Source organism: Neomonachus schauinslandi, chromosome 1 (genome assembly GCF_002201575.2).
Source record: "Neomonachus schauinslandi chromosome 1, ASM220157v2, whole genome shotgun sequence".
Taxonomy (NCBI): domain Eukaryota; kingdom Metazoa; phylum Chordata; class Mammalia; order Carnivora; family Phocidae; genus Neomonachus; species Neomonachus schauinslandi.
Window position 1 is genome coordinate 183,831,777 of NC_058403.1, and position 27,240 is coordinate 183,859,016.

General features: G+C 40.8%; 1 protein-coding gene across 1 annotated transcript in view; it reads right to left on the reverse strand.

Moving 5' to 3' along the window:
- SYNPR (synaptoporin) overlaps positions 1-27,240 on the reverse strand; it is a 302,051-nt gene that overhangs the window by 21,533 nt on the left and 253,278 nt on the right. The window contains exon 4 of the mRNA XM_021695151.1: positions 23,279-23,477. Within this exon, the coding sequence (XP_021550826.1) occupies positions 23,279-23,477 (199 nt within the window). The remainder of the gene's footprint in view (positions 1-23,278; positions 23,478-27,240) is intronic.

The window sequence follows — 27,240 nt, forward strand, 5'->3', positions numbered from 1 at the left end:
TATTAAAATCTGTTGTAATGAGATCTCATTATATGCCATATTGTATCCTGTTGATGAGAGGAAAAAAATTAGTTATAAAAGTGAAGGTTTTATATAAGATATTCCTAGTCACAAAGAGGACCCTGATTCCACACAAATTTGCAGAAATTAGTGAAGATGTTATAATCTTGTACCAGTTTGCAGAGCTGCCCCTGTTAAGTGCCGTTCATAATATGATTGCCCCTTTTTTAGAAATCGTTTTCACTATTACAAAAATGAAGCCAAATAGCATTTTTTAAGAGCACAAAGAAAGCTGCACCGCGTTCTGGAGGTAAGTATGCAACATCCTGATTCCATATTTTGGGAAACACCCCCATTCTGTTTATGCACTGTGGCAAATATCTAGCCCACTGGAAAACACCTGGGAAATAACTTTGTTTTGATGATTTTGAGAGAATGTGAAAGCCAAATTATGGGACCTGTGAAGGTAATTGTGTGGAGCTTAAGTTAAAAAGAAATCCACACTTGCAATCACAATTTCTTTTTAAAATGTGTTGGAAATATGAGAGTCGAATCACACACAGGTGGAGATGGGGTCTAAACTCTTTCTGTAATGAGAAAATCTCCAAGAATTGAAACAATCTTTGATAAACCTTTCAATCTCCCATAGTGGGCAGTGTCCTTACTTTTGTACACACATGAGGCTGTGGGCTTGTGTTTAGGAGCCATGTATGAAAAACGCGGATGTTTTCAACACTGGAATTACTTCAGTTCAGGGAGATGCTCTCACTGCGAGAACCATGAGGGAACCGAGATAGAACATTCTGTTTTGCTGATGCTTTTTGATGGGATGGCAACAGATTGTCTGCAGGTTGGAAATGTATTTTTCTTTTTCACTACATCTTTCTAATACCTGTATGCATGTGTTGCTGGTTTTTGCCTTTTTTTTTTTTTTTTTGATAAACACATATATTAAACAATCATAAGGTACATGCATGTACACTTCACTCTGCTATGTTGCTGGCTTGGAATGGCCATGAGGCTATTTTGCTTGGTTTTGTTTCAGTGACAACCCCCTTACCCCCATCTTACCCAAAAGGCTCAAAAGAATGGTTCTCAAACTAGGGCTCCTTTGAAGCAATTTATGAGGAGTCAGTTTGGAATAGAGACTGGCTGAGTCTTTTTTTCTGGTTTAGTACATAGCTTTCTGACCCTACTCAGAAACACACCCCTTGGAGACCACTTCTCTACCATTTCCCCATCTCTCCATTTTTCATTCTTTAGAAGGGCAGTAGAGCACAGGGGTTAATAGCTACAGTTCTGAAGTCAGTTCTGGATTCTTCAACGCTCACTCATCGTGTAACATTAGCCAAGACCCTTAAACCCTCTTGAACTTGGTTCCCTTGTCTCTAAAAGGGGGGATAATACTTATCTCACAAAACTGTTGTGAGGATTAAATGAGATCTAATATACGAAATACTCATTGCGTGCCTGGCATATGGCAAATACTCAATAAATATTAATTGTTGAAATTATTATTTCCAGATATACTAGACACAAGGAGACCTATTTGTCAAGAATGAATTCCCAAAGCAGATCACTGATGGCAGAAATGGAGCCTTTCTGGAAGTGAGACTGTGTGTGCTGGATGCCAACCCACTTGACTAGAATGAACACAACCCATGGATTTTCAGGGCCAGAGACTGTGGAGTGGTAACTAAATCTAACTAGTTTTGACTCGATGTTGATTAAAAGGCTGGCATTTGCATTAGGTACATGCTTCAGCATTTTGAAGGCTAAGCCGCAGCTGCCCAGCTGAGTTTCTCCCTTTGAGGCCCTTGTATTGCACCATGTGCCTGGTTTTTGTGGCTATTTCTTTCCACCTTATTCCAAGATCTACACACTGCCATTTCCCTCCCCACAGGCCGTGCCTTACTTAGGGTCTGTATTGATACTACTGTGTTTGCTAAATCACCTGCATATCATCAATATACATATATTTTCTGCAAGACAAGTGGGGCTTGCTCAAAACTGTGAGTTTTATTCTAAAGAAGTTTTGATGAACTTTGCTCATAAAAAAGTAATGAAATAGAAAGGCTTCTTCTTCTAATATTCACCAACTTCTTTGTTTCTAAAAACAAAATGGATGTGAGGACTAATTTCACCTTAGCCATTAGAGAGCTCCTACCTCAACTGAGTCATCTAATAGCTATTAATAAGCACAAATGGGAAGACCTTTCAAATGAAAATTCATAATTCATTTTTAATAATTTTTAAATGGAACAGTCCTCCACCCCCACCCCACACCCCTGCCATGCTTGGCATTCAAAAGTAAGAATACCAGTGTTCTTCCTTAAAATGAGAGATAATAATTTTATTGTTTGTTTGTTTTTGTAGCTAGATATGAGGAACCAACCTCAAAAAGAATTTGAAATTACTTATGCACTTCAGGTGAGAACTAGGAAAATTCACCAGATGATCCAGGACAATAAAAAACACTGAGAGAAACAAACAAAAATCAGTAAACATCATTGATCATTATCTACCATGTGTCATGTCCTTTTAGACACTAGGGATATAGTAGCGGACAAAAGCAGACAAAAATCCTTATAGAATGTACTTTCCCGTGGAGAAGGCAGACAATGAACAAGGTAAATAACTGATGTATGTAGTAGTTTGGGTAGTGGTTAAGTGTTATGGCGGAAAAATAATGCAGGAAAGAAGGGTAGAAACTGATATGATGGGGAAGTGGGTACGAAATTCTAGGTAGGGTGGCCAGGAAGACCTTATTAAGAAGGTAGGTTTTGAGGAAGGACCTGAAGAAAATAAGGCAACCAGCCATGTGGATATGTGGAGAGAACCTTCCAGGCAGAGGGAAGAGCAGACACAAGGGCTCTGAGATGGGAGAGAGCCTGGTGGGTTTATCAATCTAGAGAAATGAAGGCTTTAATTAATTTGCTTGAAGTGACTCCAACATGGTTCTTTACCTTTTTAGATCAGAGACTCTTTGTAGGATGGGATAACAAATGTACAACATATCTGCTCCAGGGAAATTGGATTTGGGGGAAGGATGTGGGGAAGAGTAGGAGATTGTGGTCATGCTTTCAATAAGAGATGACAACAGTCCGGATTAGGGAAGTGGCAGTGGATTCAAGCAAGAGATAATAAGGAGGTCAGTTTGATGGCCCTTAGTGAGGGATTTGATTTAGAAGTGGAGAGAGGGTGTCATAGAAAACACTCGGGTTTCTGGCCAGGAAGACAGTATTTCCATTTATTGGGGACCCAACTTTCTAATTCTGGGATACCCAGCAGTACCAAACTCTATAAGCTCAGTATGTTGGCTCAGTGAACCTGCCCCCTGAACTCAGGAAGTTCCGGGGTGCATGTGGGTCAGACTCTTGGATGGTTATCTCATCAAGATGCAGGTGTGGGTTCTGTGTACCCCATTAAAATTATACTCACAATAAGAAGTAACACTGTATTTCTAAATCTTCTCTTTGCCTAGGGGTGGTTAAAGAAAATCTCTCTCTCTGTTTTTTTTTTTCATTTCAAAATCCTTTAGATGGGAGATCTTCTTATGGTCAGCACTGTTACCTTAAGTTCTGAGGTTCTCTTTGAGAGCCCTTTCCTTATTTATCCTTAAAATATGGGAGTTACAAAGGTCATAGCTTCTCTTTGCACTCCTCGCCTCTCACCACATTCTCATGATCTCCTCTGAGTTTCAGATCCACACCCCATTTCTTTGCTACTATCCACATATGGATGCCCTACACTCCTCAATTTAATTTGTTTGAAAAAGAACTCCATGTCTCTCTCTCTTAAACATACTCTTCCTTCTGCAGGTATCAGCTTGGCTGAAGACAAAAGTCTCATGTTATACTGGGAGCCTCCTGAAGCTCCTCCTCCCTCCCCTTTCCTTCTTGCCTTCCTTTGGGATAGGGTTCTGCCAGCCCGAGCCTTGGACCACACAGATCTGGATGCACTTCTGGCTCAGCCATTCATCAGCCATGTTACTTACCTTGGGCCTCACTTGAAGTGGGAGTGAAAACACTTAGCTCCTAGGCTTTCTGTGAACTTTAAATGAAAAAATGCATGTAAAGCCCTTGGTTTCATGCCTGGCACGTAGTAAGTGCTCAAGAAAGAGCTGAGGTTATGATTAGACTCTTATTACTTCTTCTGTAGACTATTGCAATTGTCTGCTAATCAGGCCCCCACCTCTATTACCAGCATATTATTTAATTGTTAACACAAGCTTTTTTTTTTATTTTATTATGTTAGTCACCATACATTACATCATTAGTTTTTGATGTAGTGATCCACGATTCATTGTTTGCGTATAACACCCAGTGCTCCATTCAATATGTGCCTTCTTTAATACCCATCACGAGGCTAACCCATCCCCCCAACCCCCTCCCCTCTAGAACCCTCAGTTTGTTTCTCGGAGTCCATAGTCTCTCATGGTTCGTCTCCCCCTCCGATTGCTTTTTAAGACACAGGTTTGCTAATATCCTTCCTCTTCTTCTTCTTCTTCTTCTTTTTTTTTTTCAGAGAGGGAGGAGAGAGGGAGAGAAAGACAGAGGGAGAGAGGGACAATCTTAAGCAGGCTCTATACCCAGCATGGAGCTCGATGAGGGGCTTGATCTCACAACCTTGAGATCATGACCTGAGCTGAAATCAAGAGTTAGATGCCTAACCGACTGAGCCACCCAGGCACCCCCTGCTGATAGCCTTCTCCAATAGAAAACTTCCAACTGTGTAGATAAATGTCTTGGAATTCATCCTGCCTTGGGAACATTTTTTTTTTTTTGAAGGAGGAAAAGTCAGGATCTTTTATAGAATATAAATCTATGCTCCACAATTAGGGTTATCCCACCTTTAACAGCCTTATCTACTAAATCCTCCAGCATTAAATACACTTACCCTCACACACATTCACACACTCTCACATGCACACTCATACTCATGCACCTCACCACACATATCCTCACACACCCATACTCACATGTATTCTCACACCCATACTCACACACCTTCATTCACATGCGTCCACACTCACTCTCACACACAACCCACACTCACACACCCCCACACCCCCACTCACACAAATACACTCCTTCTGCCCTCTTCTGTGTTCTGTTCCTCACTCTGCTTTCCTCCTCATGGAAGAAGCTTCCTACCATATTTGCCCATAAAAACTCAACCTTTGGGGTGCCTGGGTGGCTCAGTCGGTTAAGTGTCTGCCTTCAGCTCAGGTCATGATCCCAGTGTCCCGGGATTGAGCCCTGTGGTGAGCTTCCTGCTCAGCGGGGAGTCTGCTTCTCTCTTTCCCTCTGCCCCTCACCCCCACTCATGCTCTCTCTCTCTCAAATAAATAAAATCTTAAAAAAAAGAAAAAAAAAGAAACTCAACCTTTGTTTTCACATTAGACCTTTGGCTCCTCAGAAAAAATATCCTGTTTCTGTGGTTGGAATCAATCCTTTGTTCTTCCTTTCTTCTTATATAACCATTTGTTCTTCCCTCTTGGCACAGTGAAACTAAGAGCTATAAAGCTGGGACTCTCCGAAACTCAGCTTCCCCTGGACCTCAGAGCTTAGCATAGTGTGTTGCATACAATGACTTCCTAGGAGCTGTTTGTTGAATTCAATTAGGAAGATTTCCGCCTCTAAGAGCTAAATGTAAACATGCAGACAGCATTTAAGCATTGCCTTTATCGGCCACCTGTTGCTCCCTGGTTCACAGTTTACCTTACAACCAAGTGTGAGAATCATATTTGCAGAGCCATCTGTCTCACAAATTGCCAAGCAGGCCTGGCTTTGCCCAGTCTCTGCATCAGTACACCTTTCATTTAGCTCTCACCAGTGAGCCTTTTTGGTGAGACTGCCACCTGACCGTTGAGACCAGAGATTAAAAAAGGGTTCAACCAGTTGGACTACCTACCCTGGGAATGGTTAGAGGTAGAGTGAATGAATGAGGAAATGGAGTCAATGGGCCAATGGGCCAATGGGCCCTGGGTTTTGGAGGCCCACCTTTGTCTGGTTGATGTGTTTACCAATGATGGGGAAGATTTAGAGTGCAGATTTTCTATGCATGGAATACTGTGGTCTGGCCTGTCATACTGTTAAGCAGAATGATGGCACCATTTTAAGAAAATCAGACAGCTGCTTCTTGAAACTTGGAAAGTCATTCCAACTGAGAATTCCCTTCCTAACTTTGGGTGAGGGAAATGGCCAAGAACTTTCTAAAATTAGCACCAGTTCCCTTATCCTTATACAAATTACCATCTGGTGTTTGTTTCGTGTACTCGAAGAAAGCCAGCTGGAATGGAGAATATCAAATACCAGTAACATTTTATTCTGAAAGGTCCATTTGATATCAAACTCCCAGACCAAGTAGTGAAATCTCTAAATCTATATAAGGGTGATGGATGCTGTGGATCTTGTGGCGAGGAGAATCTTCTTAATCTAGTTTAGGCAGACACGGCATATTATAGTCTCAGTTGGCGATTTCTCTGTTGTGGTTGTGTATCAGATGGAACTACAGAATAAAAGAAGTTATTGTACCTAAAGTTAAAGATAGTCACTTTATTGTCCTTAATATTTGCTCATAACCAAACCATGACACTTTGAATTAAAATGAAGTAGATGTTTGTTTTCACAATAACTGCACTAAAGATGATAAACTCTAAAATAGAGTTTAGTACAAATAAGAAGTTAACTTGCATCCTCAGTGTCTTTCTTCTAAAGTCTAGGCTTGGAGAAGTCACAAACCACACCCATTCACTTCACTCTAGCAAGTTTCTACAGAAGATCTTTCTGACTTCTCCCTCCCCCCAATAAAGTACACCAGCGGTTGGAGACCATTCTACTCATCCAGGAAACATGAAGTCCAGACTTTTTCTCGTATTTTCAGAGGCTTAATGATTAAATTTCCTTTGAATAAACTGACAACAGTCTGAATCATATTTCTTCTGTAAAGCTTTTCCCCACAATCCCAGGGAGGGTTAGCCTAGCCCTTTTGTCTGTAGTCACAGCATGACAGAGACCCCACCTGGAGCTCACAGCCATGAGAACCCTATCTGGGAAAGGTTATTTTATTGACCACCTCTAACTGGTTCCTGTGTAGGGAGGACTGCTTGGTGACTGGGCAAGGCTAGCAGGTGCAGGGATGCAAGCGGGGACAGTGCTATACCTTTGTGATAATAAAAGGCAGCAGGGGATCATGGAAGAAGGACAATCTGGAAAGCCGCAGAGGCTGGTGGGGGAAGGTTCGAGAAGCAGAGGAAGAAGCTGTTGGCCTCAGAGCACTTGGCAGAGGGTAGGCATGAAATGGGGGCCGGGAATGAAGAACAAGCCTCTAGCAGGGTTTTACTTATTTATTTCTATTAACTATGTATACTGTAACATGCCACGTAAAGTTTCCAACTCCCCACGAAATCCTTTATATACCTTTATATACCTAATACCTAGCTCCTATGTGTGGTCGTGGATTCCAGGAAGCATTGACACCTGCTTAACACCGAGTCGACACTTAATAAGTGCTTGATTAGTGAATAAAATGCATAATATCATGCTATTCTTCAGGATCATTGGAACAAAGTCTCTAGTAAACAAGGGGGAAATTTAAGTATGAGGTCTTAGGCAGAGTTCAGCCAATGAATTTCACTCTGAATCACTGGCCCTCACATCGTTCCCAGAAATACCGTGTGTAGCCACAAAGGAACCTGCTCCCTAAATATCACAGCACAGATTTTTCTAGCCGTTATTTTCCTATTAATAAACACAGATTGTCAAGCACTTTGGCAAATATCAGGTGCCTTAAATGCTAAATAGTCATTATAAAGCCACATAAATATTTCAGATTCATCATCCACAGCAGGGAAAGCAGAGCCCAGATTCTAGAAGGGAAAAGAAAAAAAGCCCTGACATTCAACTAATGACTTCACCAACTGATGCACCCACCCGGGAGCCTGAAACCTGGCCCATCTCAGAAGTAAATGTTCTTTGCAAAACATAGTCCAATCTATCTCAACTTCTGTGGAGGCATCCTGTCCCCAAGTCAGCTATTGTTTTGATGTAAATGAGGACAAAAAAAATTCACAGCTCAACCCACATATGCCTTTCCCACAGCCTCTGCCCTGAACCAGACTGGTGTGGAATAATGGGAAGGCAGGTGGCAAGATGAGCCTGATTCACACGTCAGCCTTTCTTGGTGGACTCGGACGAACTGGGCGATGATGGAGCTTTCTAGAACAGGCTTTCTAGAACAGGTATGACTTTGGGCAAGTGACAACTTTTCTGGGCCTCCATTGGTAAGATGGAGGACAAAGAAGTCATGATTTCAAAGCTGCTCACAGCATTAATGGTTACATCTGTAATTTTACATCTTTAAAGATTCATGGAACTGAGGGGTTCATAGCAGTGATTATTATTTCGGGGATGGAGGAAATGGCATACAAAAATCAACTTCTCAATAGTCCTGACATTGTTCCTATTTTTTTAAAGCTTTTATTTACTTATTTGAGAGAGAGAGAGTGAGAGAGCACGATCGGGGAGTGGGGAGAGGGAGAAGCAAGGAGAGGGGGAAGCAGGGAGCCTGATGCGGGCCATGACTTGAGCCGAAGGCAGATGCTTAACCGACTGAGCCACCCAGGCGACCCTCTGATGCCCTTCCCTAAGAGGCTTCCTAAAGTACGGTGACACCCCACAGAATATCTTTCTGAGGTTGGCAGCCACATAGAATGAATGGGCCAGTCTGAGCTAATTCCCAGCTTGCCCCTCTCTGGGGTGGTTTTATGATGACCATTATGGTGTCCTAATGACTGGAACACGATCCAGCTGGTAGACCTGGGCTTTGAGTTACCAAATCTTCTGGGAACTCTCTGAAAACCCCTCCTTTTCCCAAGATAAGTATTCCCAGCAACTGCGCAGAGACCCACTGATGTTATTTAGAATTTGCAACTAATAGTGAGCTTTTTTTCCCTGATGGATCAGTTGTCCTCCTAATTGCCAAACCATAATTTCTTTACTGACTCCCCAAAGGTTCATTTTATTTGGAGTACTCTTAAAGCACACACAAAACCCAGCAGAATAGCCACTTCTTTGTTTTAATGTTGCTGCTAAACTTAAAAAAAGAAAAAAGAAAAAAGAAAAAAACCCTGCTTCTCTCCTTTAATTCCTTCAGGAAATGCTTCATTCTCGATACTTACTAAAAATGGGGAAGCAGTCCTAGGAGGCTTCTGGAGGTCTAAGTTCATAAAGTGCATAAAGGCAGCAGAATATCAAGTTTTTATAATTACACCTTTTCATGCATACACTTCCTGGAGTGAAATCGGCTTTGATCTGGGTTGATTTAATATAGCCTTTCTAATTTAAATCTATCCCTTCACTTCTACTTAGCTGTTGTTCAATTTTAGATGGGAAAAATGGGTTCCTATTTCCCACTTTCAGACACCAATAAGGATTCTGTATTTCTAAACAAGAGTCATGAGATAGTATTTAATTTCTGACCTCTTTCCCGAATTCGAGAGCTTTGGGGAAAGAAAGTATTTCTGTTTTGGAGAGATAAACTATAAAATGAGAGGGCAAAAGAGGATGGAGACACTCAGGCTTAGGTGATGTGCCTGGCATAATGCCTTACTCAAAGTCAGCAGACATCAGTCTTTGTTGCAAGAACAATGCTTAAGATAGGAGAGGAGACTCTGAATAATCTTGTAGCAAAAGAAGTAGTTAAGAGCCCAGACCAAAAAACCCCCATAGTTAGAAGTGGAATTTTGATGAAAATGAAGGTCTGTTAGAGCAATTTGATTCAGTAGGTAGAAAGAAAGGATTTTAAGTTGAACTACAGCTAAAAGTGCCACTTGCATTGCTATCCCAGGACCTACGGTTGCATGAGGAACTCACAGATAGATGTATGATTGGCCTAAACTGAAAGTCAAGTGCGTGAGGAGATTGCAGTTCTAGTTAAACAGCCAGCACACACCAACTGGAGCTTATGGGAGTTCTTCCCATATTGTTCTTGGAACAGACATTGCATTGGCTATGTGCAGTTAGTGCTGACCACAGTTCTTGACACACAGGAGGAACTCAACAAATGTGTGCTGAATTATAACAGGCCCTATTCTTGATGACCAACTTAGAAGGTCATTAATTTCACTTTTAATACTGACTTTAGGGAACTATGGCTGTGTTAGAAATAGTCTTTGCCCTTCAGATATTTAATATTTAGTGGGGGAATCAGATAAAACCATGTCTACCTAAAGTACAAGATAGTAATGGTTTCCATACAAAAATTTTTTTTCACACAGAACTATGGAGGTTTGAGGAGAAAGAATTTATATGTCATATAGCTTGAGGAATATGGGAGGTGTGGAAGGTGAAGGTAGATATGGAAGGTAAAGGAGTATTTCATGGAACAGACAGCATTGGAGATGGGTCTTTGGGGATGAGTCTAATTGTGAGGCTGAGATGGGGGAGGTGAGGATAACATTCCTAGTGGCAGGTAGAGATGCAATAGCCATGCAGAAATAGTTATATACACAGCAAGTTTAGGGAATGGTAAGGACTCCACTTTGGCTAAAACAAGGCACGTAGGAAATGGAAGGAGATGACTCTGAAGAGTAGGTGAAGGGTCATGGCTTTGGATGGCCTTGAATGCTGGAGTGAGGAGGGAGTCTCTATTTCCATAAACCAGAGACATTTGAAGTGATGGCTGGAAGAATGAAAGACAGGACCCCTTCGTTAAGAGTCTCCATACAGGGGCCCCTGGGTGGCTCAGTAGGTTTAAGCATTGGACTCTTGGTTTTTGGCTCGGGTCACGATCTCATGGGTCATGGGATTGAGCCTCCCATTGGGCTCTGTGCTCAGCAGAGAGTTTGCTTGAAGATTCTTTCCCCCTGCCCCTCCCCAACTTGTGCACACACTCTCCCTCTAAAATAAATAAATAATTCTTAAACAAAAGTCCCATACATATAACCTAATATAAATCTATTCTCTCCTTTCCACAGCCCTGTGCCTAGCCCATTCCCCATAACTGTGCCAGTCTTTAAGGCATGAGGGTTTTATAAAGCCCTGAATGGGGTCCCACACGGGTGGATCTTCTAAACAGGGATATTAATCTCAGGTAGTTTGTCTTGGTTTTTTCAATCCTAAAGCAACAATATACAGAACACATGGGGAAAAATAAGCCAAGGCAAGTTGTGGGAAATCGCTTAACTGGGGTTTTGAAAAGAGTCACCAGATTTATCACTCTCAGGAGGTGACTGCAGCAGACAGGGCTGGACAAAGACTCTTCCTGATCTTGCTGCTCCCCAAACAGCCACTGGCTTGCCACATACAGAACTTCAGCCATTGGCCCCAGGATGAAACTTATAAATAGCCATTCCATTATTTTAAAAACTCATCACATGGACTGTCTCTATTTTTGTTTTCTTCTTTTGTTTATGGCCAGACGAGTAATTAATGATCTTGAACTTCACTTACTGAGCCTCAGTGAGAAAGGATACTGCCAAAGGACCAGTATGCAGAGCTCAGCGATACACTGCCATGCAGATTAATGCCTGTCTTGGGGATTTCTCCTTGGTAATTAAAGCTTGCACTTCTGCCTACTTGAATATGGCTTGAATTGAATTTTGATGTCCCCTTAGTATCTCAAGTTTCAAAGCAAATGTGTCAGTGGCAGCATCCTTATGACAAGTTGTGTTATTGTTTTCCTCTCTGGAAAGAACAAATTCTCTTTGCTGATCTTTTTGGGAGATTTTTCTCCAATAGTAGTAAGATTGCAGAGTCTAGGGTAGAGTCAAAAGTTGGAATCCAAATTTTCACTCATATCAGAGGTAATTTGTTAGGGATATGCTTCATATGGATTTAAAGAAATTTCTGCTTTAAAAATCAGGAAGAAAACTTTGGGGTTTTTATCCTAAATAACTGATTTAAAATATGTGTTAAGATTACAGTGCAAGGCTGATTATCATAGCATGGTTTGTGAGAGAGAAAAATTCAAAGTCTAACAATAAGAGATGGGTTAAATAATTCATGTTATCTCTATATAATGAAATATTATATAACCATACAAATGGAAACAACTAGAGTTGTTTATAATAATGGATATACAAGTACTACCAGAGTTATTCCACCTTATTCTTTCTTGGTCCTGTGAATAAATAAGTAAATGCCATTAAGCATCTATTGTGTGCTTAGCTATTCGTTATTTAAACTTCATAATTAACTTTCGATGTATTAGTTCTCATACCTTGTTTTACAGAAAAGTTAGACATTATGTATACATCAAAATCATTTCATTTAGCAAGTATCAGAAAGCCAAATCAAACCAGCAAGCACAAAGAGAAATTCAGCAGCCCATATATCTGGAAAGTTTAGAGTGTGCCTGGTTTCAGGTATGGCCAACTCTAGTTGCTCATTTTTTTTGGGGGGGGGGGTCAAGTCTCTTTATGTCTTTCCCTATCTTTCTTTCTCTCCATATCTAAAATCTGCTTATTTCTGTTCAGCTTTATTCTTTAGACAGACTCCTTCCACATCACCAGTAATGTGGCCATCATCAAGTAGACTCACCTCTTCCTAGCCTAGCAATTCCAGAGGAAGAACTTCACTCCATAAATCTCACTCCATAAGTTGCCTGGCTTGAGTCATTTGACCATCTTATGTTATTGGGTGAGGCACCACCTGCAGTCCAACAGGACTGCATGAGTGGGAGAGGGCTAGTTCCCCCAAAGAAGGAAGCTGGTAAGGCAAAAAAAGTGTCTGCTGTTATTCTCCACACTCCCCCACATTGTTCTTGCTCAAGCCATTGACCCAGTCAAAGCACCCTCCCTTCCTTCCAGCTAGTTTCTATTCTTTTCCAAGTCTTGTGGACTTCATAAGCCTTCTTTGACCACCCAAACCAATAGCACATACTCTTTCTTGTTGATTCCTATGTGATGTCTCTATTAATGGGAATAATAAAACATACTTCTTTTGTGCTTTTATCCTAATGTGTCTTTATCTTGTCCTATGGAGATGACTATCCACTCCAGCATGGTGAGGAATTGTGTATTTCATGCTATCACAGTCCCCGTATGTCTTGCATGGAGTGGGTGCTTAAGAAGCTGATAGACATTCTTGGATTTTCATTTTCCTATTTCGAAGTGAAACTGGGGTGGCAGTAAGCACTGTGGTAAAATGCCAGACATTTTAGTCTGCTTTTCTCCAGCCTCAACTGCAATTTTCCTAAGTTATTTTTCTACTGTAATAATCTCATTGTTTTTGGTCTTGTAATTTCCAGCTAGCCAATATCGACATATTTTTCTGCCCATAGGTGTGGCTAGTGGATCCACTTGGTCACAAATGGATCATTACAAACTTATTACAATTCAGGCTTAGTTGTTTATTTCTTTTTAAAATTAGATTTAACTAATTAGATTTAATTAATTAATTAGACGTAATTAATTAATTAATTTAGAGAATCAGAGCCGGGGGGGGTGGGAATCAGAGGGAGTGGGAGAGAGAGAGAGAGAGAATCTCAGCAGACTCCTACCCAAGTGTGGAGCCCAACACGGGGCTCGACCCCACAACCCTGAGATCATGACCTGAGCTGAAATCAAGAGTCAGACGCTTAACTGACTGAGCTACCCAGGTGCCCCTTAGTTGTTTATATTTTGAGACAGCACGTGAATTGATTAAATGTTTCTTAGACATTTCAGAACCACACGGAGACAGATTCAAAGTTACAGGTCTCAGATAGGTAGGTAGTCAAGTGAAGGTGAAATCATATCTTGGCCAATCTCTCAAGTATTTTCAATAACCATGTCCTTCATAAGGGATCCAAGGCAGTTTTTATCTGGAGTCCCACTTCCTTTGTGTTCCCAGGGAAAATTTTTTCCTTGTGTGGCTCTGTGGCTTTGATTAGGGTCCTACTAAAAAGCAATGGAAATGAAGATGCCCAGCTGGGAGAAAGAGTGAAGAGGGTTACAAAAAAAAATCCAAGCTCTGGACTTTGTGCCAATTATTTGAAAGTTTAATGAACCATGGGTATTTGTGCAAGGCATTCTTAAACTGCTGAGAGCCCCAGTGACTCCAAAGCTGTGTGTTTGTGAGTGTCTGCTTGTTCTGGAATTAAGGAAATAAACTTAGCAAATAGTAAGGATATTTTTGCCATTGTGGGGGTGAAGTGGGGAGGGGAAGATTTCACCACTTTCAAAAAATGATAGGAGGAGGGTGAAAGTCTGAACCTCATTTCTCAGCTGGATGCCCCCAAACAATCAAATTTCCTCAAGTTTTTTCCTGTTACACAATTGTGCTCTTTACACTCTCCTGCTATTTTCAGACTTGCCAGCTGATAAGGGATTCAAGCTCTAGTTCTCTGGAGTCTGGTTAGTTTAATGGGGTTGTGTTCTTTCCCCTCTTTTCCCTAACGTATGAGATCTGAGTGCCAGGTTGGGGGGTGGGAGAGCCAAGAGAGGGGAACTGAGTGACGGAAAGGTCAGACAGTGTGAAACCCCATCTTAGGGTTGATTGCATTTTTTCTGTAATGATAGCAGCTTAAGCTGAATTTAGAGGCTCAGGAATAAAACACAATGTAAAAGGGGGTTTGATGTTAACAGTGTAACAGGAAGCCTTCCAAAGCACTTGTCAAGATGAGAAAGACAGTGGAGTTTGCACTTATCCACTTATTGCACTTATTATTATTGCACTTATTATTCAGCTGATCAGCCCATTGAGATTTAATCAACACCAGCTACATATAAAGCACAATATGGACACCAGGGTAGATAATAATATAAGGCTGATGAAAACAATGGCTCACACTAATGAGCACCTGCTGTTGTTATAAGTGCTTTATGTGTCATAACTCATTGGACATGACCAATGACTTAGTAGGTTAGGAACCACTGGTATCTCTATGTTAGGGGAAGCAACAGAAACATGGAGGTTCTATAACATTTCCAAAGTCACAGAGATGGTACTGACTGGTGGTACTGAGATTTGGGCCCAGGCAGTCTGGGTACAGAGCTTCAATTCTTAACCACTGGCCCTGACTGTTTCCCCATGAAAGATCAAGGGTAATAGGAATAAAGCAAATAGCTTGAAGCCATGAGCTAGGTATTGTTTTGCTATATGTCTTTGTGCCTAGCATAGGGCCTGGGACCCACGAGGGCTGAAGCAGCCAAGATCATTACTCTTGAATCCAAGAAAGAGCTTTGGCTTAGAATCAAAGAGGAAACACCACATGAACTTTAGACTGAAACACAAAAACTGAAAGTCAACAGTGTCTGAGGGTACTGTAAGGAAAAACCAGTATAAGACAAATTGTTTTTTAAGAAATTGTGGATAGGTATTATTTGAATAAGGAAATATCTTGGCCAACTTCCTTCCCGATTTTACACTATTTTGGGAGTTTCACTGAAACTACTTGTAGTCCTAAGATTAAACTAGTGCCCCAAACTGGTTGGAAACATTTAAGTTGGCTTAAATTTCATAATTAGAGATGGAGTCCAGAGCAGTATAAAAGCTCTTGGAGTCTTCTGGGAAAATACAAGAGTTTTTTCCCAAGTTAACATCTAAAATTGGTTAAAGAATTAGAACTGGCACCATATTCCTCTCTAGTTTGTCCACTAGATAAATCAGAAGGCAGAGCTTTGGAGATAAAAGCTACAAAACTGAGACATTTAAACTGTGTGAGTGTGTGCGTGTGTCTGCGTGTGTTGGTGGTAGCTACAAGAGGAAACACAAGAAGACAGAGGGATTGGGGGTGGCCAACAGCCAGCAGTAAGGTCCATAGACCCAAAGAAATGAACATGGTGAGAAGCAGATTCAGCTAAAAATGAAGCGACTTCTGAACTGGGGTGCGGTAGACCTGAATTGCCTCTGGAGCCAGTAACCTGGGGCAAGCCTCTTAGACTTCCTCAACCTCAGTTTCTGCATCTCCGGATTGGGAATTAAAATACGAAACTCGAAAGGTTAGCCTGAGGATTTAAAAAGAAGATGTGAAAAGTGCTCGTCCAGGACTTGGCACATGGTAGCTACTCAATGGCTGCTGATGGTTGCTATAAATCGAGGTTTCTAACCTCAGCACTCTTGACTTTTTGAGCCCAGTACTTCTTTGTTGTGGTGTGTTGTCCTGTGCACTACAGAAGGTTCAACAGCACCCCTGGCCTCTATCCATGATATTCCCCCCAGCAGTGACAATCAGAAATGTCTCCTGATATTGCCAAATGCCCCCCACCCACCGGTGGAGAACCATTATTCCATCTGAGAAAGGGAGGGTGGTTTCTCTTGGGTGTGCTGGGCCACGGAGTAGACACCTTTCACATTTCAGTTTGTTTTAAATGAAAGAAAGAAACACACAGGAAAGACACATTTGGGGCTTTGCCACATTCCCCTCTAGGTTCTAATTTTTCTAACTGAATAATGAGTTCCCAGGAATGAAAGAAAATCTGACAAAAACGATTGGGATTCAGAGAGACAAGCTAAACTAGCCTTCTGAATACACTGACTCCAACACAGGATGAGAAGAGCTCTGGGCTCTGGAAGAATCATGCTAATTCTATCAGTAGCTCACTGTCCTTATGAAGGCTATTGGACTACAGCTCAGGTCTTTGTTTAGTTAATTGGAGAAACATGGCACCAAATACAGTGGGAATTAACCTTCATTTAAATGAAGCATTTGCTCATCATAAGAAGCCAGAAACGAACTGAGGATACAAAATCTGGTAAATGTGTAGATGGTGTGCTGGGAACACTTTAAATGGGTTAATTTATTTCCCTTCAACTGCGGTACAATTCTGGAAAAATATATTTCTTGATGCAAAATGTGTAGTAGTTGGGATAAAAGTTCATTTAAGGTTAGGTCCATACCCTTTAGTAATGTCATCACTTCTTGTCTCAAAGAGTGGGGAGGCAGACACACACACACACACACATACACACACTCCACATCACAAGCCAGACTGTCAGATTCTGATAGGTGTGTGCCCCTACGAACAAGATACACGCTTTGTGGGCTTCAAATAATGTTTTTCTTTTTAGCATCAAATACATTGTTCCTGGGGCAGAACTTCAAACACAATCTCCACTTATCCTCTCACCAACCACCAGATGCTCTGGAGTTGTCTTTAATACTAGCCCACCCCACAACCCAGGGGAGGGCGTGACCTGGCCTCTGGGTGGAGGGACCACCTCCTCCTCTAGGTTACCAAAGCCCATCTATGTACCTCTAGCAGATCATTTCTAGGAGAGTCATAATTATTAAATAATTTTCCCCACCAGGCTGGATGCTCTCAATTCACCCCTATATACACTGTGCTTGGCTTGTTGAAGACACTTAGTGCCCAGGAAGAGGAAGTACACAGACATGATGTGGAACCCACTTAAGAGGAGAGAAGAGGAAGGAGGGAATGGGTGGAGAGGGGGAGAGGTTTCTCAGCAATTCCCCAAAAGCTCGAGGCCGCAGTTCTGATTTCCATCTCTGATTACAGCTAAGAAAGATGTAGTTGGGAGGAACAAGCATGTAAGTCTCAGAACATCAGCTCTCTGCCTGACTCCTGTTGTCCAATCTTAGCGATGGCTTTAGCCCGCACTTGAAAATGGGAGCCTTACTTTGTTTTGGGGGGTTAAAAATCCACTTTCCAGTCATCTAATAGAGTGGGGTTGCAGGAACTGAAAGGTTGACTGGGTGGCCCAACCTAACAATTGTGGTCTTAAAAGCAGTCCCGAGTCTAGCTCTATCCCTGGGGGAATTGGGGAGGACAGAGTGTTTGGGGAGCCAAGTAGCACTGGGAAGGCTGCTGGCAATTAAAGGAAGCTGCCTGCAATTTCCCTTTATGGGGCTAAGGTCCTACCCAGTAATGGGCAAGAGAAAGATTAAAATTATGGCAATAATAGTGCGGCAGCTAGATGCCATTAATTTATCACTTACTGTGTGCATTTCCCTGTGCAAAGTGTCTTGTAGGCATTAACTCCTCCTTTCCTTTCAGCAGCTCCGAGACATGTGTATTATTACTAGCGTCGTTCTGCAGATGAAGTAATAGGCTTCCAACTGTTAAATAACAGGTTATACGGGGGATTAAAGTCCAGGACTCTAGAGCTTAGCCATTACCCTCGAGATCATTGGACTAAAAGTCTAAGTCTTTCTTCTGTCATTCACTTCTCTGACAACAGGCAAGGTTTCTAATCTCCCAGGGACACGCTTTCCAACACCTGGTGCTCAGTAAAGAGGAGGTAAATTGAATCCATAGAATGGGGCTGATTCTAATTGCTCTACTTCTCTCTCAGCGTTGTTCTGAGGCTAGATGGGAAAATATTTGGAATGCACAGAACATAAAACAAATATGAGCCACGACACCACTGTGTGCCTGTGGTGGGTGAACACCGCTAGTCCCATAAACTGTCTTTGGTCAACCTTTATGGGAAAATCAGAGCTTGAATAACGCAGCTCTTTTGTTTTCCACAAAATCTTAAGGTGGATATTGATTCTTCTTAACTCCTAGAGTAGTTACTTTAAACCAAACCTCTTGTAACAAGGATTTACCAAAATGTGGGATTGTGTTTATTGTACGCTCATTCTTAGAGCACTCTGTCAGCCCTGTAAGATATTTTTTTAAAACAGATTTTACATTAATATGAAAAAAACCTAAAGCTTCACAGTGTCACTATTTGACATGAGATCTGAAAATGGCTCAGAATATCCTGACACAGAAATCTAGGCAGAAGATGGGCTTTAAAAGTGTACTCTAAGGAGTATGACAAAATGATCTAACCAGATATGATATTTCAATTCACAATCATGCCACGATTCAGGTGGCCATTCCTGCTTTCTGAGAACTGTTATTTATTCATCTATACAAGAAGGCATGCACTGTAGTGACCTACAGTAGCTGGCTGATTCTTCCGGCCCAATTTTCTTGCTACTGTGTTATTCAGCATCATTAACAATTATGTTACTTCTAAAGACATTCATATTTTCATTTTTATTTAAAGGTGTACCATCTTGTCAAGCATATTCAATGGAAAAAGATCTTTTTAAAAAATCGCCATTGATAAGCATGGCCCCAGTCTGTCTGAAATTGTTCACGACTGCTTGCAAAAGTATAGGAATCAGTCCTGGTAATCTCTGATTTATAATACCCATTGATCCTGGGCATTTTTAAAGCTTGTTTTCTATAGTTGACATCTTCCATGTGCAACAGAAATAAACAGTCACACAAGCAGAACCCTGAGTTATTCTAGCATCATAGATTTATGGCAGTCATTCCAGGACTCCAAATAGATTTTGAAGGCAAATAAAACACGTCGATGGCATCAAATGAGCAGAAAAATCTAGGGGTTATAAGGTTTGGTTTCTCTATGTCCAGAGTAAGACAATATAGGAGCCGTCCAGGTGTATAAACCAACTGGTCTTACCCACCCCTACCCTTCTAATTTCGTAGCACATGGCCTACCAGGAATTTGGACCCTCTTGCATGGTGGTTATGAACTTGGGCCCTGGAGTTGGAGACCTGGTTTCAAATTCTCTACTCTCTGACTAATAGTGATGTGACCTGGGAGAGTCAGATAACCTCTCTGGGCCTCCCTTTCCTCATCTTTACATGTGAATAATAACATAAGCTAGGGTTGTTATGACTGTTCGCTTTACGCATAGTAGATAATCAATACCAGTAGATATTATTGTTGTTCTTATTACCAACATCGTTACCAACCTCATTCCTTTCCTACAGGTTAATCTTATCTATGCATGTCATGTCCTAAAGGATTATAGAACAAGATGGGAAATTGTTAATTTCTAGATGTGAACCAGCTTAAAAGGATACCTGACTTCTTTAAACTGCTTGAATTAGTTCATATCAGCATAATATGGTAACTTTGTTGTTTCATACTAAAAATTCTACGTGGAAAATTACAGAATGAAGGAAAAAAATGTGTGTTTTGTTAAAAACAAAGCAACACCAAAAAAGAATAGATGGTAACAAGAACTGAGGTGACCAAGTAATAATCAGTAGCCATCTTTCTGAATAAATAGGTTTGACTTAAAATAGGTACCATTATTGTTTACATAGCATTTGGAAGTTTTCCTAGGTTTGAACCATCTTCTTGAGATATTGCTCACAGTGTGGATTTTCTGTAACCTGCTAACTAATCATTAAGGGTGTGTATAATAGCCCACTCCTCGTCCCCCAATTGTGCCCTCATCATGCTGGGGTTAGAATTGATACGGTTTGCCATTTGCGATTGTAATGGCATCCTGTGGATCCTCCACAGCCATTCTGACTCTGTGACTCTTAGGACTCAGGCTCATTTTTAAATTAACTTTCATCTGCTAAGTAATGAGCACATCAGTTTTTTAATATCACAGAAGTTGCATCTAGGAGCCTTTCCTTTTTTATTACTAGAATTATCTCCTCTGCCCCTCCCCTTCTCCCACGATGTAATAAAACAGAACCTACCCAGTGTAGTACACAATTCAGGATTTCATTATATCCTGCTTGATGGGAGAGACTATTTACACAGAGATGAAGTAGCATGCCTTCACAAGATTATTTCATATGAGGAGAATGTGGTTTTATATAACAAAATAGATCTTTTTCCACTTTGTGAGCAAACTAGCTGAGTCAACTTCTTCTCTCAGGAAGTCAGGAGATTTCCTCAGACTTTAGAATTTTGTAACTGTGTCTACACGTACCCAGGAATGGATGTTGGTTCTGTGGTACATATAGAGCAATCTCTTTTGTGTATCTATCTGCACATCATGGGAGGGTTAAGCCCAAGTTAGGTGACTCTCTTAAATGTATTTTATTTTATTTTATTTTATTTTTAAAGATTTTATTTATTTATTTGAGAGAGAGAGAGAATGAGAGACAGAGAGCATGAGAGGGAGGAGGGTCAGAGGGAGAAGCAGACTCCCTGCCGAGCAGGGAGCCCGATGCGGGACTCGATCCCGGGACTCCAGGATCATGACCTGAGCCGAAGGCAGTCGCTCAACCAACTGAGCCACCCAGGCGCCCTCTTAAATGTATTTTAAAACCATGAAGACTATTAGCTCCAATTTGGGAGAAAAAAAAAAAAAGACACCTGTCCAAAGATTCAAGTTCATTACTCTTCTTTTTCGAAGATAACATATTATAGTGCTACAAATTTGATTTTTGGGGTCCTTTCATACTTAATCACAAAGCTCTGCAAACAGGGATTTCTTCCAGTTACCCTTCAAAATGTGTTTATTTTAAAGTTCAGGTCTCCATAATATATTGATTAGGTTATATTTCTGTAAAATTAATTTTACTCCCCAAAAGAATTTTGAAAAATTATGTTCTTATTTGCATAAAATTGACATCTAATTTTGTTTTTATTAAAAATCTAAAGAGTTCAAAGAACATCGTTTCTGGCATACATTTTGATATTTTAAAACATATCTACTATATCCATTTTTAAATGAATCCAGTGGAATCGTTATTTGATACTCTCTATCTTCCATTAAAAAAAAATAATGAAAAGGTTCCTCTTTAGCAGTTGGAAATTTTACATGTTCCTTTTGTTCTCTATGAATTTGTATTTCCATTGTACTTCCCTCACAGAATTATAGTGTAATATAATATTTTTTATACTGGAAAGCATTTTATTGGTCACACTATTATATTTCTTTGCAATACAAATATGTACATAAGTTTAAATAACTTTTTGCCCACGACTCTAATGCTTTAAGTGCCAAAAATTTATTTGGGGTTGGGTGATATTATTAATAAATATTATTAATGCACAATTGTCCCAAACAACATAAACATATATTTTGATAATTATTAAATTTAAAAAATAAAAATTTTATTAGAAATATCTGGGTCTATTTTTTCTACAATTAGTTTGCATACTTTTTGGGGGGAACAAATATTATTTATTTCTAGAATGGGCCATGATTCAGCATAAATTCTCTTCCCATTTTTAATCTTATTGAAAATAAGATGAGTAGATGAGAACAGATGTTTTGTTATAGCAATGTCATGAATTTCTTTGAATTTCTTCTGAGTTATGTGTTCTGATCACATAGTGTTCTGTCATCAAAAAGTATTTTTTAATGGTCTATCAGCTGATGAGTAGATTAAGACTTTCAATTTTATTGAAATATAAAAATTGGGAATCTCCTTATATGCAAAAGAGTACATTACCCAGGCATTAGAATCACTCACTTTTGTCAACACCAACACCAATATTTCAAATGGTCCCTTTTTAATTAGCACCTGAAAGGTTTTGCCTCCTAGCAATGTACTGTGTGGTGATATTTGGGATGGAAAAGAAGGATGATTTTCTTTTATAAAATGGGAGTAGGTAATTAAGAAAGAAGACAGCCAAGTATTTTCACATGCAGAGCATTCTCAGATAAATTTTAGGCAAGTGTACATGTGAAGGTTGAGAAATTTAAAATTTATTTCCTTAAAAATTACCCACACCCCTTGGGGCGCCTGGGTGGCTCAGTTGTTAAGCGTCTGCCTTCGGCTCAGGTCATGGTCCCAGGGTCCTGGGTTCGAGCCCCGCATCGGGCTCCCTGCTCAATGGGAAGCCTGCTTCTCCTTCTCCTTCTCCCGCTCCCCCTGCTTGTGTTCCCTCTCTTGCTGTCTTTCTCTCTGTCAAATAAATAAATAAAAATCTTTAAAAAAACTTACCCACACCCCTGTGCCCCTCTGATAGTTGTTGTGCCCCTGTAGGGGTGTGTGTGTGTGTGTGTGTGTGTGTGTGTGTGCGTGTGAGTCCCCATCGGGATATTCTGGGCTATACTGGTTTCACCCATGTGAGTCCTTGGACCAGTGTGCAAGGAAAAAGAAAGTGGGAGGAGGCTCCGTGGTGGAAAGAGAGAGAGATTGAGAGAGACTGGTTGGGGTGGTGGTAGGGGAGCTCAGAGATGGAAACCTCTATGCCCAGTCTATCATATACTAACTGAACAATGCATTTCAAATAAGTGTAAGTCACACTCCCTACATAACCAGTGAGAAAAATGGTTGACTGGCTCCATAATGCTGGAATTATAAATAAATCTGCAGTAAGCCTCACTCGTCTTCCCTTGATCTCATGAGCTTTCCAACCATTTATTTCAGAAGGGTTTCTAGCAAGTCTCATGATACTTTCCCAATTCAGGGGCACAAAAGAATGGCAGACATCATGCTTCTGCTTCAGATCCAAGAGATGTGGATGAAAAAGAATGTGATTCAAAAAAAAGAAAACAAACTAAAAACCTGCCCCGAGGGCTTGCCTAACTCCAAAACCACTCAAGCCATGGGAAAGAAATCCCCGGGGACAGAAAGAGTTATTTCAAGAAGTGAGCCACTTACGATGAGTGGGCCCTGGTTGTTCTCCCGATACTTGTTCTGGAAGAAAATGTAAACGACGGTGGCGGCCAGGGAGTAGAGGAAGGCGAAGACAGCGACCGTGACGAAGAACTCAGCAGAAGACGAGGAGTCACCAGTCAGAGCCAGCTTCTGCCGCTCCTTCCCCTCGCAGGTGGGCACCTCAAAGGTCACCTGGTGCAACCTAAAGCGCCAGAGGGAAGGAGACTCTTTACAATGCAAAGGAGACCAAGCGAGGGGCCCTGAGCGGACATGTTCTAAAGCAAAGCAGGGGTGACTGGGGAGTTTTACGGCATGCTTCGTCACAGGTTCCTTAAAGAAATTACAGAGGTTACCGCTGGAAATGTGGAAGTAAATATTGCAGGGATCCATCGTTCCACTGGGTTTCCCAATAGCTAGTCACTGGAACGGAGGGAGAAGTGGAGGGAGAGAGAACCCGAAATGTCCATAAATTACCCTATCTGACATCCTCCTGCCCAAATTCCTCAGTGCTTTCTCACTGTGCTTGGACTCAAACTCTAACTCCTTAACGTGACCCACCAGGTCTTACATCAGGTCCTTATGGCTCAGTCCTGGCTCATGGTCATTTCACTGACTGTTCTCTTTTCCTCAATCTGTCCCCTGACATTTTCCATAGTCTGGCTCCCTGTTGGTATTCTAAAGCCATCTCCTGGGAGAGCCTTTTCCTGACTATTACTCTAAAATAACTCCTTTCCCATAGACATTTTCTATGCCACCGCCCTGGTTAAAATCATTCATAGCACTCATCAATAGCCACACTATCTTGATGATGTTCTTCATCACTTCATGGAAAAGGCATGATGACCCCATCTTTTCACAAAGATTTCCATGATGATGGCATCTTGATTTTCTTCTTCTCTGTGTATCCTGAATGCCTGACACGTGTTAGGCACTTAGTACACAGGTCTTGGATAAATGAATGAACATTCTTGATTCTGTGAGGTGACAGATCGATACTAATTTGATTGAACTTTAGAACTTCTATTTTAGAGAGTAAGTTCTATCAGGAAAGCATTCAGGCTTAATATATTACTAATAGAGAAAAATAAGATTTTGGGGGTAATACTTTCTGCTCAATAAGTGACATCTAAGGAAATGTGTTATATCCAGCATAGTAGCTCATGTTGTGAACTAGGTGGTAAACTATAATTTAATATAGGAGCCAAAGTTCTGCTTCATAAGAAATGACTAAACTATTCCTTGAGTATTAGGGAGGCATGTAATAGCCATAGCAGTTATATCAGCAAAGTACCACTTGGAAAATTATGAAAGCAACAATAATGATAAAGCCATTGATGAACTTGTAATTTCCCAATTAATACTAGAAAGTATTTTTCTTACTAAGCAAAACCGATCCCTTTAAAACAGATTTGTTGTGTACATAATCTTATACTTTATATAATAATATAATGATAAGATAGTAATAACAATAGCAACTAACATTGGAGCTTTTTTTTTTCCTGAAAATTTTATTTATGTATTTGAGAGAGAGAGAGTGAGCAGAGGGAGAGACTCTTCAAGCAGACTTCCCACTGAGCACAGAGTCTGATGTGGGGCTTGATCTCACAGCCCATGAGATCGTGACCTGAGCCAAAACCAAGAGTCAGATGCTCAACCAACTAAGCCACTCAGGCACCCCAACATTGGAGCATTTCTTGTGTGCCAGATATTGTGTTTTATATTCATTATTTAATGGAATGCCCATGGCAAATCTATGACACAGGCACTTTATTGCCCCCCTCCCCCTTTACAGAATAAGAAATGGTCTTAGAAAGATTAAGTAATTTGTCCTAAGCCACATAGCTAGTAAATTGGGCAGGGATTTAAATCGGTATCTGACTCCAGAGCTTGAGTTTTTAACTTCTACATTAACCTGTTTCTGTTAAGTGATGAGAATATTAAGTAGGATGAGTATTTTTTCCAAGTGAAGCTCATGGGCCACTAGCATTGCAATCACCAGAGGACTTGTTAAAAGCATACATTCCAGGGCCTTGTCCTAGACCTACTCAACCAGAATCTCTAGGGACGTAGCTTCATTGACAACCAGTGCAGGGAAGTCCAGTCCCCCTGAGTTCCTTATTTCTCAGGAACCCAGTCTTTTTTATTTATTGCTTAAGAGAGAGCTGTTTACACAGTCTACTTGATCGTGCTTGTATATACCGAGGCTCTTCCTGTTTCTTTTTTTTTTTTTTTTAAGATTTTATTTATTTATTTGACAGAGAGAGACATAGCGAGAGCAGGAACATAAGCAGGGGGAGTGGGAGAGGGAGAAGCAGGCTTCCCGCAGAGCAGGGAGCCCGATGCGGGGCTCGATCCCAGGACCTTGGGATCATGACCTGAGCCGAAGGCAGACGCTTAACAACTGAGCCACCCAGGCGCCCGCTCCTCCTGTTTCTTATCAACCAGAAAGGTGTAGGGTTCGGTACAATTCAGGGAAATAGAAGCATTCGTTATGGTTACATTGTAGAGTTCCTTCCCTCCCCTTGCCAGAGATATTAAAATGTTTCCCAATGGTTTGGTTTGTGGGAATGTTGAAAAATGAAACAGCTTTAAAAGGTAATCATGCCAATTATTCTCATACAGGTGATTTTCAGATAATGTACACCTTTTTCTCATTATTTTGTAATATGTCATTATTCCACAAATTTTTAGCAAGCAGCTAGTAGTTCATACAATGGTGAGATGCTGGGGTAGAGTAAGGAGTCTAGGATGGGCCCTGCCCATGTGGAACTTCAACAAGTGTAGAGGGAAAAGATAGGTTTTCTGAGAGGAGCCCGAGGCTAGTCTGGGGTGGGGTGGTCAAGGTAAGATTCCCTATGGAAGTGACTCTTAAGGTGCAGCTTGAAAAATGGGTAGAAGTTATCCAGATCGAAAGTTAAGAATGAAAACACAATGAAATATAACTATATATCCACTAGGCTATAATCAAAAAGAGTCTAAGACTGGAATAACAAGTGTTGGTAAGATTGGGTAAGAATAACAAGATAAAATTGGAATACAAGTTCTAATTAGACAGATTGGGACTTCCGTATATTGCTGGTGGAAATGTAAAATGGTGCAGCCACTTTGGAAAAGCAGTCTGGCAGTTTTTCAAATGGTTAAACATAGAGTTAGCATATGATCCAGCAATCCCACTTCTAGATACATACTCAAGAAAAATGGTAACATTTGTCTGTGCAAAAACTTGTATAGGAATGCTCATAACAGCACTATTCATAATAGCCAAAAAGTGAAAACAACTCAAATGTCTATCAACTGATAAATGGGTAGATAAAATGTGGTGCATCCATACAATGGAATATCACCTATCCGTGAGAAAGAATGAAGTGCTGATGCACACTACAACACCGACGAACCTTGAGAACCTTCTGCTAAGTGAAAGAAGTCAGTCACAAAGGACCACACATTGTAGGATTCCATTTGTGTGAAATGTTCAGAAAAGGCCAATCTATGGAGACAAACAATAGGTTGGCATTTGCCTAGGGCTGGGGGTGGTGGTGATAGGGATAGGAGAATTGGGGAAGATGGCTAAGTGATGCAGGATTTCTTTTTTGGGCAATGAAAATGCTCTAGAATTGACTGGTGACTGATGCACAACTCTGTGAATATACTGAAAACCATCAGGTGTACGTTTTAAGTGAATGAATTGTACAGTATGTGGATTATATCTCAATAAAGCTGTTAAAAAATAGGTAAGAAAGAGCATGTACAAAGATCCTGCATAGGCCAGGAGCACCACACATGGGAAGAGATGAAATATGTCTTGGAAAATTGGAACATGGTAGGAAAAGAGAATGAGTGGTTTCAGATGAGATGAAGAAGTCCTCAGGGGCCCTCACTGTGGGGTATTGCGGGCCAGGTTATAAATTTGGGTCTTTATCTTAAGATGAAGTTTGGAAAGATTTTCTTATAGTAAACAACATATA